General features: G+C 37.2%; 2 protein-coding genes across 3 annotated transcripts; both read left to right on the forward strand.

The window, feature by feature from the left end:
* Positions 1 to 2,887: 2,887 nt before the first annotated feature.
* On the forward strand, positions 2,888 to 9,952 carry LOC311279844 (RING finger protein 145). The gene is made up of 11 exons (XM_084391613.1): positions 2,888 to 3,078; positions 3,473 to 3,802; positions 3,885 to 3,993; positions 4,102 to 4,193; positions 4,949 to 5,190; positions 5,269 to 5,438; positions 5,507 to 5,647; positions 5,725 to 5,907; positions 6,549 to 6,696; positions 6,818 to 7,174; positions 8,554 to 9,952. The coding sequence occupies exons 2-11, from the start codon at positions 3,634 to 3,636 to the stop codon at positions 9,019 to 9,021; spliced, it is 2,079 nt and encodes a 692-aa protein (XP_084247739.1). The 5' UTR covers positions 2,888 to 3,078; positions 3,473 to 3,633; the 3' UTR covers positions 9,022 to 9,952.
* Positions 9,953 to 11,188: 1,236 nt separating this feature from the next.
* On the forward strand, positions 11,189 to 17,463 carry ube2d3 (ubiquitin-conjugating enzyme E2D 3). 2 transcript variants are annotated; one of them, XM_084391850.1, is made up of 8 exons: positions 11,196 to 11,540; positions 12,524 to 12,587; positions 12,677 to 12,708; positions 13,286 to 13,363; positions 13,446 to 13,551; positions 14,488 to 14,581; positions 15,132 to 15,213; positions 16,852 to 17,463. In XM_084391850.1, exons 1-7 carry the CDS (start codon positions 11,517 to 11,519, stop codon positions 15,178 to 15,180), a joined length of 447 nt encoding a protein of 148 aa, XP_084247976.1. In that variant the 5' UTR covers positions 11,196 to 11,516; the 3' UTR covers positions 15,181 to 15,213; positions 16,852 to 17,463. The 2 variants fall into 2 exon arrangements, with proteins under 2 accessions (XP_084247977.1, XP_084247976.1); XM_084391851.1 differs by lacking the exon at positions 15,132 to 15,213 and having other exon boundaries at positions 11,189 to 11,540.
* Positions 17,464 to 17,501: the final 38 nt, after the last annotated feature.

A 17,501-nucleotide genomic window follows, 5' to 3' on the forward strand; every position in this document is an offset into this window, starting at 1 on the left:
CTCGACTTGTGTACGGCCGCTACCGAAAGTCAATGATTATAGTTGATAAAGTTATAAATATGGACATTGTTCTTACAAAAACACTTTATTAGCGCAGAAAGCCTTTATTAACCCTTTGGAGCCATATGGACTATAGGCTACTTTTATTACGGACGGATGCGCTTTTTTGGGGGTTCAAAATCTCAGGTGCTACTCACTATATATTATTATTATAAAGCTTGGAAGAGCCAGGATATTTTTTAATATAACTCTGATTGTGTTTGGCTGACAGAAGAAAGCCACATATGATGGCTTGAGGGTGAGTAGCCTAAATTATGGGATAATTTTCATTTTTGGGTGAATTGAGAGATGAAATCAGTTACAGCACATTTTATGAAGGATATCAATAGCAATAGGATGGAGGATGGTGCAAAGGGGTTTTTATTTTTTACATTTTGAAATCATTTTGAAAATCTCTAAATCTTTTGTATGTCCATAAGGAGTGAGGATAGGGTCAAACCATCCATGTGCAATGACTTGAAAGCGGACGGCCACAATAAGGGAATCTACTTTCAGAGCAAATTCTTTCTGCTGGTGGGATAAGTTGCAATTGACATTTTGCACAGACTTCAGAAACAGACCTGGCTTTCATGCTGCTGTTTGAACACAGGGGAAATTGGCTGCAAAGGTCACTGAGCCCATTTCCTCTCCCCCTTGCTCACAGAGACTCAGACCTTTACTGCACCCACTGCTTTTTACCTGCACTGTATTTTAATAGTTACCATTCTAAAACGCTCAACGTGTGTGCTCTCCTTAGGTCAAGGTTATCCGAGGTCAGTGTTCGATGTCTCTGGTGGTGTGATGATGCCTTCCCAAAAACTGATGTCACAGTTGAGACGCATGACTAAGAAGAAAGCGCTGATTACTGAAATTAGCAGAAGTGGACCTTGCCTTTATTTCCTGTAAACTGCTTGTGCAAAATCAGTTAGGTTAATGCTGAAGCGGAAATTCTCTTTTTTAAATTTTACTAGTGGTCAGCCCATAACTCATATTAGCATCCTCTTTTAAAATTCTTTCATGAGTTCTTACAATTTCTAATGTCACTTGTAGCAGAATGATGTATGATGTTCAATACTTCAGTTTACTTTATTTGCCCATTTTATATTTTATTGTAATTCTTAATTTTATGTACATACTCTATTTTCACTACTTATTTTTGACAAATTACACAGCATGCTTTGGAAATGCCAGTATGCTGTCTTAATTTCAAAATAATACAACTGAAATTCAATAATTGGGGAACATTGGAAATGTTAAGGTGACAATAAGGACAACTTCACAAATTATTAGATGTAAATTAATATACGCTGTCTTCAGTTGTTGGTTGAAAGAATAAAAGTGATGTGTAGAGTGATTGAATAGTTTTTTTAAGCCTTTAAATATTTGCTTGGTTATGACTAAAGCTCTCGTGAATTTGTTCTAGACCATTACACGTGGCACTATGGCGCTTAAAAATGCAGGCCGTGCGGTAGATAAATGAAACAATGTTACAGCAGACAATCGTACACGCAGACTCCAGTTCTACCAGTCAGAAACGAATGAGGATATGCTGTTGAAAATTCTTAAATAGGCCAAATTATATTTATATATGTATATTACATCAAGGAAATGTAGAGGTATGAATGTTTTTTGTGCTTTACATTTCATGTGAGTGGAGGGGAATGAGGAAGCAGACATTGTTGCAAAACAAGTATAGTTGACATTTCATATTTAAATATCACATAGCAGATCAGAGATTAAATCAATAATTAAAAAAATACATTAGAATCAGAGGATTAATGGAACAAAGAAAAAATGGTATTTATATTCAATACAACCAAAAGGTAATAAATGAAGGCTTTATGATGGGAGCGGGAGAGATTAAATGAAATGGGTTCTAAACAGTGCTATATTCGGATTCTTCGGCTTTTAACAGTAGCAGAGCCCTTTTCACGCCAAATAGAACCCTTTTATAAGGTTCTAAAGAACCATGCTTTGAAAGTGCTACATAGAATTGTGTTATAAACCACCTTTTAAATGATAGTTTATGTTCATTAATATTAGATTTTTTTTTTGTTATTTATTAATATTATGCTTTTTACCACTGTCTTATAATAACCTCTATTAGGATTTTAATAACTTTTATTTTTGATTGACACTGGAAACTGTAGCAAAAATCACAGTGCCTAACAGTTGAATAGCTACATTAATAAATGATAAATAACATTGAACATTAATAATTGCGTAAACAAATGACACAAAAAAAAGATGTAAAATATATTCACAATCCTGATGCATACTACTTTCATTGTTATGTGTGTATTTTGATGTAATTAAGTAGCAATTTCTCTCTACAGATGATGAAATAGTAAGTTTGTGAAGGCTAAAATGGACAGCCATTCAGAATGCTAAAAGGAAAAAGTGATAAAAAGTCATGGGACAGCTTTAATGTTTTTGTGGCTGGCCTAATAGGCTAATTGAAGACTCTGATATAATATGATTTGGATCAGTATGAAATCAGTTACAATTTGAAAGTTAAATGTATAGGCATTTTAAGAAGGATATTAAGTAGGCCATAGGCCTACCTATTGTGAGTGACAGTCTATGGAGTTAGATGGTTGGGCTCAGAAAATAAATAGGATGAGGTGGCTTTGGATTTTTTGACAGTTAGATAATAAAAAAAGAACATGACATATATGGAGAATGAAGTATCTATATAAATGTAGATTTTGTATAGTTATTTAGCTAGCTCTGGGCTGTGACGGACTCAAAGTGAATGCTAGCGGAGCTGAAGACAGGGACTGTATTTGGTCGGCGGCGGGATTGTAAACAGTAGGTGGCGGTAATGCAATAGTGAAGTTTTTCATCCACTGTTTAAAAAAAAAAGAAGAAGGGAAAGGAGGAAAGGAAGTCGTATATTTGCAGTTGACGGTACAACCAGTGTGTGGTTGTGACAGGTGTGGGAACTGTTTATTTTTCGAGGATGAATTGTGTCGAAGCTCTTTTGTTTTGCGACGAAAGACCGCGAGCTGCCATGCTGCTATAACACACACACTGGAGGTGGGAGGCAACCGTCTTTAAAAATACATTGAAATATGAAAAAAAGTGACAGTTTTTGTTATTTCCCGTCAGATAACTTTAAAGCAGGATTGAATTACACCATGTATTAAGAAGTTTTGCTAGTTTAAGATGGTGTCCTGGCTGCTAGTCTTGTCTTCAGCTGTTCTAGATTGTCTCCCTGCCTGGCTATAGCTGCAAAGTTCCTAATACCCATTTAAACCCGTCCGAGTAGGCCCGGGAGAGCAGCTGAGACACTGGTTTAAGATGTGTTCGTATCAGCATTTTGCATGAAGTCTTTTTGCTGAACGTCAGAAAATAACCCGGAAGGATTGTTTGTGTCTTGCGAACAATCAAAGACGCTATGTCATATATGTCAACGTTTCTCTTCCCACAGTTTTCACATGGGATCTACTGATTTACCACACTGAGAGATGGCTTTAACGTTTTCAAGAGTTCAGCCAAACCGGAGCAGAATACAAGATCTGGATCTTATGAAAATGTCATAATGTGACAGTCTTCCTACATGGTGCAGGTGGTTATTTTGTCAGTGTTAAGATGCCACGACTAGAAGAGGTAGCTAATGTTGTCCTCAGGGTGCCCAGTATCTTGGTGTTGGACATGCTGTATAAATGTGACATTGACAGCTTCACGGATCATCTCAAAGCGAGGACTGAAGACATGCTCTTCAAGTACAAATATGTCATCTGGAACATATATTACTTGGGTAAATATTATGTGATCATTATGAGTCAACGTTATTGCAGTATTAGCTTAAAATGCAATGTATTGTTGGGTTTGTCCTGCAGGTCACATAGTAAGTGCTGTGGTGCTGCTGTTGCCACTTGGACATATTATCCAGCTCTATCTGCATGTTCTCTGTGCCCTGCTACTTTATATGGGTCATCAGATTGTCAGGTAAAAATATGAACGTGATTTTGGTCGTTGCACATTTTTGAAGGGTGGAAATAAATATGGTAGAGTTATTTGTTTGACGATTTTCAAAGGGTTTTATTTTGTTGACAGAGATTATGTAAGAGGTGAAGCTCAGTATGGGTATGAAGGGGCAATCTTTTTGGACTCTCCAGCATTGAACCGTTTCGTGACTGCACTCACCAGTAAGTTACGAGTATCACAACCCTTACGGTGATGCCTTAAAGCACTTGGATCTTTAAACTACTCTTAAATATGTATTAGTTCAATTGCGTTAGATTACACAATATGATACAGTGGGCCTTAAGTTATGCTTAAAAATGTCTGAATTTTATTGCATTATTGCACCAAGTAGCATTCGAAACAAATTATGCTAGATCCCTTCTCAAAACAAATTTTGGCTGTGTAAAGTCAGTGAATAAACATTTAAACATATATGTTTGACAACCAGAAATCGTCTAAGACTTTCTGTTTTTGTCTTCATTTTGAACAGTTTCTCTATTGCTTATTATGGAACCTTGAAACATGACAAACTTTATTTTGTGAAATATTTTGATTAAAAAGTGTGTTTGTGCTATGTAATATGTAATAAATGCCTCTGATTTCTAACATTCTTAATTGTGGCTTAAGTGTCCAAATACTATTTTGTTTATAGCCACAACATATAACCATTTTTTAAATTACTTGCTGTAATAACCAACCAGACCACAAATCGCAATTAATCACATCTAACATAAAAGTTTGTAAATATGTGTGTGTACACACATACATATGCATGTGTATATATGTTATATATATATATATATATATATATATATATTTATATATATTTGTATTTTTGTGTGGTTTGTGCAATGGCCCAGTTATCTTTGAAATATTTGTGGATATCAGTATTGATTATTGTCTTTTACTGTATGCATCTGTGTGTGATCACCTGCAGGTCAGATAATTATCAGTACGCTGTGCGCGTTCCTTATGCGGACTCAACGTGTGTGGCTGTTCTCAGCACACTTGCTCCCTCTTCTGGCACGTGTGGTTTCTGTCCCTCTGGACTGGCTCCTCACGCTCTCCTCTGTGTCCATGATGATCACAGGGGCCGAGGTTGCCGTCTTTCTCCTCGCCAACCTCTTTGTGCCATACAGACTGGCCAGAGCCACTTACAGAGAAATAATGGGAATAGAGGTAAAACACTAACACACCTGCATCTCTGCACATACATCGTCTCGGCTCTTCTTTTCTCAAACTCTGTTGTTTCTGTAGGTGACTGAATTATACAGACTGATGGCAGTCGGAGTGTCTCTCTGGCATGGCTTTGCTGTGCCTGTATTGTTTAGTGTCTTCTGGTTCGTGCTGTTCGGAGTGCAACTTATCACCAATTTTGGCACTATCTCTACTGTCCAACAGGGGCCGCTTCTCTACCTCTTGACCAGGTAAACTGCAGGGTGCTCAATCTGCCATATGTAATGTGAATTGAATCTGACGTGTGTGTGTTTTACAGTGTATCTGAATGCTGTGCTAGCCCATACTCCCTGCTTGGCCTAACATTCGTGGTGTCTTATACGGCTCTGGGACTCCTGAGTCTCTGTAAGTTCTACCTCGGAGGATTCAACGCTCTCCAGAACCATAATGTCATGCACAGGTAAGAGAAGATAGTGTACATTTATTGTGTGCATGTGTTTGCTCAGTTCAAATGTGTATGTTTCTAATATATTATAGGGGTGTGACAGAGGGGGTGACTCTGCTGCTGCTGGCCCTGCAGACTGGGTTGTTGGACATGGCAGCTCTACAGCGCTGCTTTCTGCTCTTCATCATCCTCTTCATCGTTCTCACATCTACTCTACAAAGCATGAGTGAGATCACAGAGCCTGTTGTGTTGGGGCTTGGAGCCAGTAGAAACAGGTATGTAATTAGGGCCCAAGCCCTAACGGGCGGTAAAAAAAACCCGTTGGAATCGTCCATTTAATTCATGTATTTAATTCGCTGGAGTATCAAAATACGTAGCTATATCGTTTTTATACATTGTGATTTGTGAAATATTACTTCAATGAATTTTCAGCAGCCATTACTCCAGTCTTCAATGTCACATGATCTTCAGAAATGATTGTAATTTGCTGATTTAATGCTCAAGAAACACCAAATGTTATATCAATGTTGAGTGATTTTGCTGTCTAATATTTTTGTAGAAACAGTGATAAATTTGATGAATAGAAAGTACAGCATTTATTTTAAATAGAAATATTTTGCAACCTTATAAATATCAGTCACTTTACATTCACTTTTAATCAATTTAATGCATCTTACTGACCCCAAACTTTTAAACAGTATTATTATTATTTTTACTGTGATTTTTAACATTTCTTGTCCAGTATTATACTATATATTATTTATTGATTTGATTAATTTAGTTATTTTAGTACTATTCTGTGTTTATTTTGAGTGCCTGTTTTATTTGAGAATTTGACATTGTTTTTTTGTGATTTCAGTTTTTTCAGTGCTTGATCAAATCTAAATCGTTCAATATGGTCTTTCTCTCTCCACAGGAGTGTGTGGAAGCACTTGCGTGGTTTATCTATGTGTGGGTTTCTGCTGCTGTTTCCAGGATTCATGGCCTATAAGATCTCCCAGTTTTTCAACATGGATTTCTGGCTGCTGATTTTGGTCTCTAGCTGTATGCTCACATCACTGCAGGTATGCTCTGTTTTATGAATTTGTGATTCAAATAAAAACATTCATTTCATTTTCAATTCATTTTATTTTAGTGAGATCCCAGCATGCTGTGCTGGATGGTGATCTTTTATATGTCTCTTAGGTGACAGGCACTCTGCTGATCTACAGCCTGTTCATGGTGGAAGTGTGGCGCGGTTCAGCCCTGCCCGGTTTGGATGAGATTGTTTACTACGTGAACGGAGTGTGTCGAGTGCTGGAGTTTGTGGTGGCTGTGTGTGTGGTGGCTTATGGGGCGTGGGAGTCACTGTGGGGAGAATGGAGCTGGATGGGAGCGTCGGTCATTATCATCCACTCCTACTGCAATGTGTGGCTACGCGCCCAGGCTGGCTGGAAAAGCTTCTTGCTTAGACAGGAAGCTGCTCGCAAAATCAATGTATTGCCAAGGGCCAGCGCAGAGCAGCTACGGGATCACAATGATGTCTGTGCCATCTGCTTCCAGGTCAGAACAAGCATAAGGCAGGCTTTCTGCATGCATCAAGTTTTGTCCTCATGGTTGACTTGCAACATATTCAAATGTGCTAGTAGAAGTTGTGAGAATATATTGTTACACCCCTAACAAAAACATCGCAATACAAAAATCCAACATTATGTACTGTGGATAGCGACAATATGCATCATGTATCGTTTAGACATTTTATTTAGCATCAGATGCAATACAATGCAAGCACGTTTAACGTAATTCTGCAGAATCATGAATATTCTGGTGTCACCATTGCCCTTTGCTTGGTGTTGAAGGACCAAATCTAAACTTATTCAAGTCCATTTCTGATGTAATGCCTTCCTGATGTAATACCAAATTTAGCATTTTAATAAACAGTACTTTTTAAGTGCCCCTATTATTCTATTTTAAACTTCCTTATTTTGTTTTGTAGGTCACCTATAATAGGTTTACATGCATCCAAGGTCAAGAAACACTTTAATTTTCTCATAATATACATAGCATCACCTCATTTCTCACAGTGTCTGAAACGAATCGATCAAGTATTCTGTCTCTCTAAACCCCTCCTTTCAAAGGCTCTGTTTACACCTGTTATTAAAATGCATCTTAGTCGATCGGATCACAAGTGGACGACGCTTCCAGAGGTAGTCGAAAACTAAATGCATTCGAACAACCACAAAAGACGCCTACTTTTATCATCACCTACTGACCTAAGGCATAAACATTATGGGAAGCGTGGTTGCCATTTAACCTTCATCGGCTGAAGACCTAAGTTTGAAAATTACGTGAGCTTTTTTCGTCCATTAGATCGATAGATCTGAAAAAGCATATACATTTTCCCGCCCATAGATCCTCCAGGACAGAAGTAGTTGAAAGTGGACAAAAGAGACAGATTGAGTAGGTTAGAGCAGGAAGTAAGACTGGAATTTCTGACGACTTGTTTCAGGCAGTTTAGAATCGCTTCTTTCTTTTGGGAGACAATAACTCCATTTGTCGTGCACTGATAGTTAAAAGTTTTTACACTCACAAACAGTCAAATAACACACTGCATGAAAGGTAATATCTTAAAAAGCATAATAGGGGCTCTTTAATGGCTTACCATATGTGTTAGAAGTAATCATTTAAAAAACTAACCATTTTAACTTCATTTTGACTCTGTTCAAAGTATTGCGAGAGTGTTGGACCGTGAGATCTGTAGCGTGTATGAAACTGAATCGTGACATGAGTGTATTGCTGCATACCTAGTTTTTATACTTTAAAGGTAGCATAACATAACAGAATAGGATCCTAGGGAATATCTTCTAAGTAATCGACTTAAACTTTGCATCACAATGATGATAAAGCCATTGTAACCTTTTTTTCCCTTTTTGTCCCTGCAGGACATGACATCAGCAGTGATAACATACTGTGGTCATTTCTTCCATGGCAACTGTTTGAGAAAGTGGCTTTATGTGCAAGAGACATGCCCCATGTGCCATGCCTCCATCAAACCCTCCTCGGCCAAACCGACGGCTACGGCAGGTGAAGCTCAGCCGACACACCAAAACCCACCTCCATCAGAGCAACACCCTCGTCCTGAGTCCCATGAGGAGGAGGAGGAGGAGGAGGAGGAGGAGGAGCAGGAGGAGCAGGGATCACAGGGAGATGATGTTTGCTCTCCAGAGAGGAACTGTGACGAGTCTGACAGGAAATACCCTAACTCTGAGAGGAATTGTAGCACAGACAGTCTCCAACACTTGCACTGTGGTGCTAATGGTGATTCCCAAAGCGTGGCAAATCCTGTACCAAGCTGCTCATCAGATGGGGATCCTAAAGTGGCTTCGCAGGAGCTGAGGGAAGCGGACTGAAACATAAGCTCAGCCGGAGAAGCATAACACAGGGAAACTGCCGTTGGAACAAGACAGACTGACAGAGGCAGAAATCATCATCCTTAGGAAAGCTCAAAGAAAGTGGGACATAGCAAAGGAAGCCGTAACAGTAGAGGGTTACAAATAACTGACAGAAATGCAGGAAAAAACTGCAGGTATATGATTTACTCAGAAGACGTCCTGCTGATTGTGTGCTTGGACTGATCCTATCACAGCACCTCAGCAGTGTTAGTTTAATAGATACCAAATGATATTCATTTTGAAAAATCTTTTCTTGACATTTGTTAAGATGTGTAATGTTGGATGATTCAGTGATGATTGTCCAATCAGGGGAAGACTTGAAAGATGTTACACACACAAACAAATTCATGTTGGCAGTTAACTAAGTCTATGGTTTGTATGTGGTGTTTGGGCATCTAAAGGACTTTTCTGTTTGAGTTATTTCAGAGACCGATAACGATTATGGTACGTGAGTGAATGGCATTCTAAGTGATGCAGAACTGTTCATATCTGTGCCTCTGACTTTTCTGAATCACTCCATTGTGTGCTTTTATTTGAACTGAAATTATGTGGTTGTAATGAAGGTGTCCAAGTCATGGTGACTATTCTCTCAATTACAATATGGTTTGTGGATGAGTTCTGCCAGAATGAAGGGAGACAATAGTAGACAGAAAATAATAGACAGTCAATAAAGTTGTGTTCACTGCACAAAGCAAAGGTCATTGTTAATGGGGAGATTCCAGAGCAGAGAATAAAGATGAAACGCTTATACAATCACACTCATTAAAAAAAAAAATTTTCTCGTTTAAAACCATTATCGGTGTGATTTGGAGACTGTTCTATGTCCAGTTTAGCGTTTCTTCAATTGCCTTAATGGTTATGATGATTAAAACTACTGAAGTTATTGCTAGATGTTTTCTTTGTGGATTTTTTTTTAAAGAACTCACAGTGACTTGCAGATTCCTGAAAGTTCATATCATATTGCATTGCCTTCTTTTATGGAAGCTTGTTTCTGCTACAGAATAAATAAATGTCCTCACAATTCAAGCTTTAAAACACAATTGCGAGTTTATATCTCACATTTTTGAAAAGTAATGTCAGAATTGCGAGTTGTGAGAACTAAAGTCAGAAGTGTGAGATAAAAAGTCACAATTACCTTTTTTATTTTTAATTCTGTGGCGTAAACGAGCATCAATAATTCTTAACACTTCACAATATTGGGAATAATTTATCAATCTGGCAAACATGGTGTTTAAAATCTGGTAATATGTTATTTTATGTGTAAATTCATCATTGTAATACTATATTTTTTGTACCTTGAGGTAGCATGTGATTTCCATGAATATGGTGTTCGTTGAATACCAGTGGTTCCCAACCAAAGGACCCCAAGATGATTTAAAACCAGCACTAAAAAGCCAAAACAACTAAAATATTACTTAATATAGATTATTTTAATTCACCCGCTCAAAACTAAATAAGGCTGAGCCTAATTCAATTGTAAATTAATCATAAAATCATAAAACTACATGGACATTTTTATAATGAATACACATTATAAAAATAATGATTTTGTAGTTATGCCTAGGCTAGCTAAAATATTTTATGGGGTAGAAATTGTAATTATTGTTAAAAAAATAAAAATAATCCTCATTCTTAATCCTTATCCAGTTAATCAAGAACAACTAGAAAAATATTGAAATCAAAATGCCATGGAGAACCTTCGTAATCTCCCTTCATCCCAAATGACCACAGGCCTTCCATGACATCACAAATACAATGTAATTATCATTTCATACCACAGAGATGTAATTTTAAGTATTTTTTCTTCAAAGCTCAATGGTGAAGTCACCTCCCTTTCACAAATTTCCTCTCTGTGTGTTTAAACCATAGACTGTAAAAAAAACAGGTTGAAACCTATTTAGGTTCAACTGTGCCAGGATCATTATCTTTGCATTTCATGTAGAAATCTTTCATTTCCAAGGAATAACATACACATGATTCACGATAATCCCATTACAATTCTCCTTGACAATAACAGTTGACAACCTTGGCAGCGTTAAAACATTTTTATATTTAACGCTGCCAAGTTTTTCATCCAGTGCTCACGGTGGCGCTCGTCTCATAATTGCGCTTTGATTCGCCATTTAATCCGCACGATTAGAAGAAGCAGCTAGAAGTGCTAACAACAAGCTCACGGACATCTTGTGTCAGCACTGACAAACTGAAAGAGAACGAAGTGTACACACATCAGCATTACAGTCATCGACAGGGATCAGGGCCTGTCTGTATTCACACGTTTGATTGCCTTATGATTTTTAGACATTGAATGTAAGCTAGATTTTTTGACATCCTGCCATATTTAATGTTAGTTTGTATCTAGTTAGCTGGCTAGCTCTCAGGTTAGCTCACATATTGAGAAAGAGAGCGAGATTTAGGGCGCTAGTTATTCAGGAGCCACTACACCCAGTGGGAAGATGGCGCTTAAACGAATCCAAAAGGTAAGTGAGAAATTATATGAAGTATAATTATATATGCCAGATATATTATAAACCAGTGTATCTTTAATTATTTCAGTCATCTAGCAGCGTGTTGTGTTGGCGTATTGCTTATAAAGCGAGTGTGTGCTTATTATTAGTACAAACGACGAACGAGTTATTTGAATGTGTATTTATAAGGATATCAAATATCTTGTTTTATTTATTATCCCCCCACTGAAGTCTGTATATATACAATTATAACATGCCACTGTCAGGGAGTGTGAATACAGGGCTTGACGGCTAATAATTATTTACGGAAGGCAGTCTCGAAGTCGTACGTCGTATTATACATTTTTTAATTAGTAGTACAGATGACAAATCTCACACAATATTGATTTTGAAACAAATAACAATTATTCCGATTATTACTCTCGAGTTTTCGCGCTTTGTCTCGTGATGTGGAAATTAAATTCTTACCATAGGTTGTCTATACGAAACAAAAACTAAACGTCAGGTCTCCTTAAAACTGCCCCTTTTTATTTGACCTTTAGGGACTGCAAGGTTTCATTTGGGATCCTAAACCGTTTTGAGTTCCTATGTTTCAGTGTGTTGGGAAATTCAAATCTGTCTGTGGTTGTGCAATTGAAAAGCTCTAGAATGATGACCGTTAGCAACCCCCCTGTCATGTAAACCCTTAGGTGTCTTCCCACCCAACAGACATGTTGAAATAAAAATAAACGTAGTGCTCTTTAAGTGGAGGGCGCAGACGGACATGCCTGTGGGCTCGCTCAGGTTGTGTTCCAGCTCTTCTCCCTCATGACCCCTCTCTAGAACTATAAATACACTGTGCTGCTAAACATTCTATCTGCTGGTTTCATCTTGCTGTCACTATAGTGATAAAAGAGGCCAGTGCCATTATTGACCCTTCATTATGGAGAGTCTACATCTTTTCAGCAGTTCTGCATTGCTTGTTTCATAAAACTCATTCTGACTCTTCCCTGTAGGAATTGACTGATTTGGCACGTGATCCTCCTGCACAGTGTTCAGCAGGTCCAGTGGGGGATGATGGTGAGATCCCGGACTTTACATATATTGTGGTGTTTGTGGTTGTATGTATTTACTGTAAACTGATGTTGTACGTGTGATCTCTTCTGTAGTGTTCCACTGGCAGGCAACAATCATGGGACCGGTGAGTACAATAAAAAGCATTGCTGTAAAAGCATGTTACTAAATAGCATAATACTGGCAGAAAATGTACACTACCTTTTAAAGGTTTGGGGTTTGTAAGATTTTTTTTATGTTTTTAAAAGTCTCTTATGCTCGCCAATCTTACCAGTTATTTGATTGATTAAGAATACAGAAAAAAAAAAAAGTAATTTTGTGAAATAAAAATAAATCATTTTCTATTTGAATGTTTTAAAATGTAATTTATTCATGTGATAGCCAAGCTGAATTTTCAGCATTATTACTCCAGTCTTCAGAGTCACATGATCCTTCAGAAATCATTCTAATATGATGATTTGGTGCTTAAGAAACTTTGTTGAAAACAGAGTAAACATTTCTATTCAGGATTATTTAATGACTAGAAAGTTCAAGAGTTCAGCATTTATTTTAAAAAGGAATCTTTTGTAACATTTAAATATCTTCACTGTCAAATTTTTTTTTTATCAGTTTAATGCGTCATTTCTGTGAAAACAAAAAAGAAAATCTGACCCCAAACTTTTGAACAGAATTGTTTTTTTTTTTCCTTTTTTATATAAATACAGAATGAAAGTCCATATCAGGGTGGCGTTTTTTTCCTAACCATACACTTCCCAACAGATTACCCCTTTAAACCACCTAAGGTGAGAACTTTGGTAAAAATGTTTTTTTTCCCCTTTGTGTGTTTATTTGTAGGTGTGTATAACATTGTTTTCTCTGTATTAGGTTGCTTTTACTACAAGAATCTACCATCCTAACATAAACAGTAATGGCAGCATCTGTCTGGATATCCTCAGGTCCCAGTGGTCACCTGCACTTACTATTTCTAAAGGTACATGCACAATAATAGATGATGCTTTATTAGAAAATGGTCAGATAGGTTCGAATGAAATATTAACGCAACACGGACTAAAGGCATCTAAACAAACCAAAAACATCACAAGATGCGACCCTAAAAAGGAAATGCTTCGTTCAAGCATACCTGTTTTATCTCATCATAGTTGCGATGTTGCCTATCACGGTTCGTTACAGACATCAGAACCGCGCCTCCTCGCAGCAGATCTCCGTTTGTGTGTGTGACGGAATGATTCCTGCCGCTGTTTTGATTCCTTTACACATTTTATAAGCTCTTCACGAGTCGTCAGTGCCATCATATACCATCATATGTACGCACATACAGCGAGCACATTTAGCTCGGCACACAGCATTGCTTTGGATGTTTGACAAGTTCCATCGCTAATTATGTATTTGTTTTTTGTTTTGTATCTTTAAAAAATTACAGTGTGAACGCTAAGCGAACCAGGACTAAATGTATAATTTTCACAGGACAGAGACTTGTCTCTTGTCCCTTTGTCTTTTCCCGAAGTTCCAAAGCAACTGACACTTGTTGTAAAAGGTCTACAGAGCAAATTTTATTTTCCGCAGGTGCAAGACATTTATCCTATGTTTGATGTTACACTGCCAGCGAAAGTGAAACTAAATTACCGGCGTGTACAAAATGCACTATACAAATAAACTTGATGTGCCTTAGCAAGTCTAACAAGCACAAACTGTGTTAAATGGAATTTGTTGTGCAAGTAAAAAGGTATTTGTCCTACAGCATTTTCTATTTTGCCACAGTAAAGGATGCAAATATAGTAATTAAAAGTGAACAAAAGGAGGAAACTCCTGCTAAAGTGACTTGAGTGAAGATTTGGGAAAAGAAACAAGATTCCATGTCAAGTAGAGCAACTCATGGAATATTGTGTTATATGTGTCCTCTCTGTAGTTCTCCTGTCCATCTGCTCACTCTTATGTGACCCCAATCCCGACGACCCTCTTGTGCCAGAGATTGCCAGAATCTATAAAACAGACACAGAGAAGTACGTACAGACTGAAGCACACAAGTATTTTTACACGCATGCATGCGCATATCTGATGTTGTTTTTAAATTGTACAGTATTTGCTATTTTTAACATTTTGTTCTTAAATATTTTTTTCATATTTTTTTCTTAACTTTTTAAAACTGTTTTATCATTTTTTACTGTTTATTTGTTATCTCCCATTATTTCATTTAAACTGAAAAATGATTTAACTGTCAGAAAAACAAATTTTGTATGCAGTCAGCAACAAATAGAATCAGATGAGCTTGCTACACAGATTACAGCAGTTTATCACATTTAATGTCAGCATCAAACCTTCATTTAACAACATTTTGCAGTTGTAAAAAGTATGTAAAAGAAAAAAGGGCACCTTATGTCAGTCTTTTCTTCTGAAGTGACACAGCTGTGGGTATCACTTTAAGACACTAGGTTTATTTTAAAAGAAAAGGCTGTAAGAACAGCAAGGTCATTCGAACAGTTCGACAAAAAGCATGTAAATATAATAGAAGTGAATAGACCTCTCCTTCTCTAACACACCATGCTCTATCAGGTATAATAGAATGGCAAAGGAATGGACAGAGAAATATGCCATGCTGTAGGTGAAGGGCAACTCTGCACAGTGAACATTAGAGGTACTGTAGAGAGAGTGAAGCACTCCGCTTCCGGTGTGGTGCAGCATGAGCGTGTGGCTACAGCAGGTGTGCATCACTAATACATGCTATCACGTCTCTTCTGAAATGACTGAAAAATGCACAAGAAAGTCAGATTTGCTTTTATCTTTCTCAAATGCAGCAGTGTCTTCTGATTTTGTTAGGGTTTATTCAGTCCTGCATTAAACCTTACTGTAAGCATGGCTTTTAATCAGCCATAAAGTCTTACAGTAGCATGATGTTTTTGTTAGGTATGTAAAAAATTGTTAGCTGTAAATTGTAGTGGCTGAGCATTTTTGGTTTGTGTAAGCTAGTTGTACCGCATGCGAAGCTTCAGAATGCTAGCAGAAATATAGTATACATTTAAACTATAAGCATCTGAAAAATAAGATTTTGGTAATGAAAATGGGCAAGTAAAAAAGTGATAAACTGAAATACATAATTATTAAAGGTGCAGTAAGCGATTTCTGAGAAACGGTGTTGAAAGTGTAAATCAACGCCTAAACAAACATTTTTGCCAATATTTTCTAGATGTCTGTTCTGTGAGTGTACTGAAAATATTGTTTGTACTAGGGCTGTTCATTTTGTGAATTTTTTTTTTTTTCTTTTCTTCCAATTTAACTTACTAAAAATATTTAATGCAGTTTGTGCAACAACCATTTTTTCTGTCATCCTTTGGCTGCACTACAGTATATGATCATGCTATAATTAATTCAAGTGCTATTAAAACATTCAGGTACGATGAACAAACACCCGAAATGCATGCACAGAAGTGCCAGCAGCCCAATAAACCTACTCATTAATGTTAATAAAACAAAAAAACAACAAAGGGAAAATCACTGCTCTTTACTGAATAACTTTTGTAGCTTTAATAAGGATTAATCTTTATTCAATTTATAACTTATGCAGTGTTTGATTATTCAATTTCTGTATTTTTACCTGTTAGACCTACAAGTTTATATAGGTAAAAAACAACGAAAACAATAACTTTTTATTTTATTTTTTTAATGCATTTTAGCAGGGCAGGTAAAAATCTGAACCGGCCTGACTGGACCAGTAGAAAAAAACCTACTGGGGTCCATTTAATAGAATCGTCAGTATCAGTACTGGTATCAGTGATACTGGCCTTCATTCATAGTGCATAGTAAAAGATGCCATTCAACAAGTATTTAAAATATACCTTCTTTAATATGTTGTTTCTACATTATTTTGCAGATTCAATGTGTAAGTATTACAATATAAAATATATTAAAAACTTTAATGTTAGATGCGATTAATCACGATTAATTGCAGAAAAATGTGAGATTAATACATTTTTATATTGATTGGCAGCACTACGTTGTACATAGTCTGTGTAAATAGGAGACAAAAGTGGATTGCACTGATTCATCTAGACTCACGTGAGCTGTCTGATGTGCCAGTTGTTAGTGGTTGCCTGTGTTGCATAGTGTCTTTGTTATTTTGGCTGTCGACGGTGTTTCTAAAGAAATCGCTTACAGCACCTTAAAAGGAGCAATTACATACTTGAGTCATCAGAAAACTGCTTTTTGGAAGCAATGGCTGCATGAAGGATCACTGGATTTCAAATGCTTAATGTTTTTTTTTTTTCCCTTTTTGCAGATACAACAGAATAGCACGGGAATGGACTCAGAAATATGCCATGTGATGTTGGCTGGACACATTAACAAACTGTTTGTTCTCTCATGTTTTGGACACTGTTGCAAGACCATTTTTCTCCATCTGTCTCTTATGGAGGCATAACCCCAGTTTTATGCTCAAACATGAATGCAGGCCTGCTTCTGGCCTTTCCACACTACAAAGTCTTGAGATGGACCTCGTCAATCTGACCGAAGCTCATCCACACTCAGCTCTGCCTATCTTTGATCTCTACCAATCAACTCCTCACTTCACAACACGTCATGCCTGTATGACCACAGTGTATTTTCTCTGAGCCGCTCGGAGAGAGAATGTCTTTAGGTTGTTCTGCTTTTTTTGGGGCCTTACTCCTGGAGTGCATGCAATCACAGGAGAAAAGGTCAGATGTTGTACATCAGTGGGAGATTGGGACCGATTCCTATATTGTGCTTGATTGTAAAGATTTGCAACATTCGGATCAGCTCTTGGCCCAAACTTACACAGCTGTGACACTGAAATACAACTCACTCGATTGGCTTAAATATCTATTTAAAGTCCCACTACTTTTTCCCTTCAATAAAGATGAATAACTCGTTATACTGTGTGGTTCTGTTTTTCTGGTAGAAATTTTTACT

The sequence above is a fragment of the Rutilus rutilus genome (genome assembly GCF_951802725.1).
Source record: "Rutilus rutilus genome assembly, chromosome: 20".
In the NCBI taxonomy this organism is placed as follows: domain Eukaryota; kingdom Metazoa; phylum Chordata; class Actinopteri; order Cypriniformes; family Leuciscidae; genus Rutilus; species Rutilus rutilus.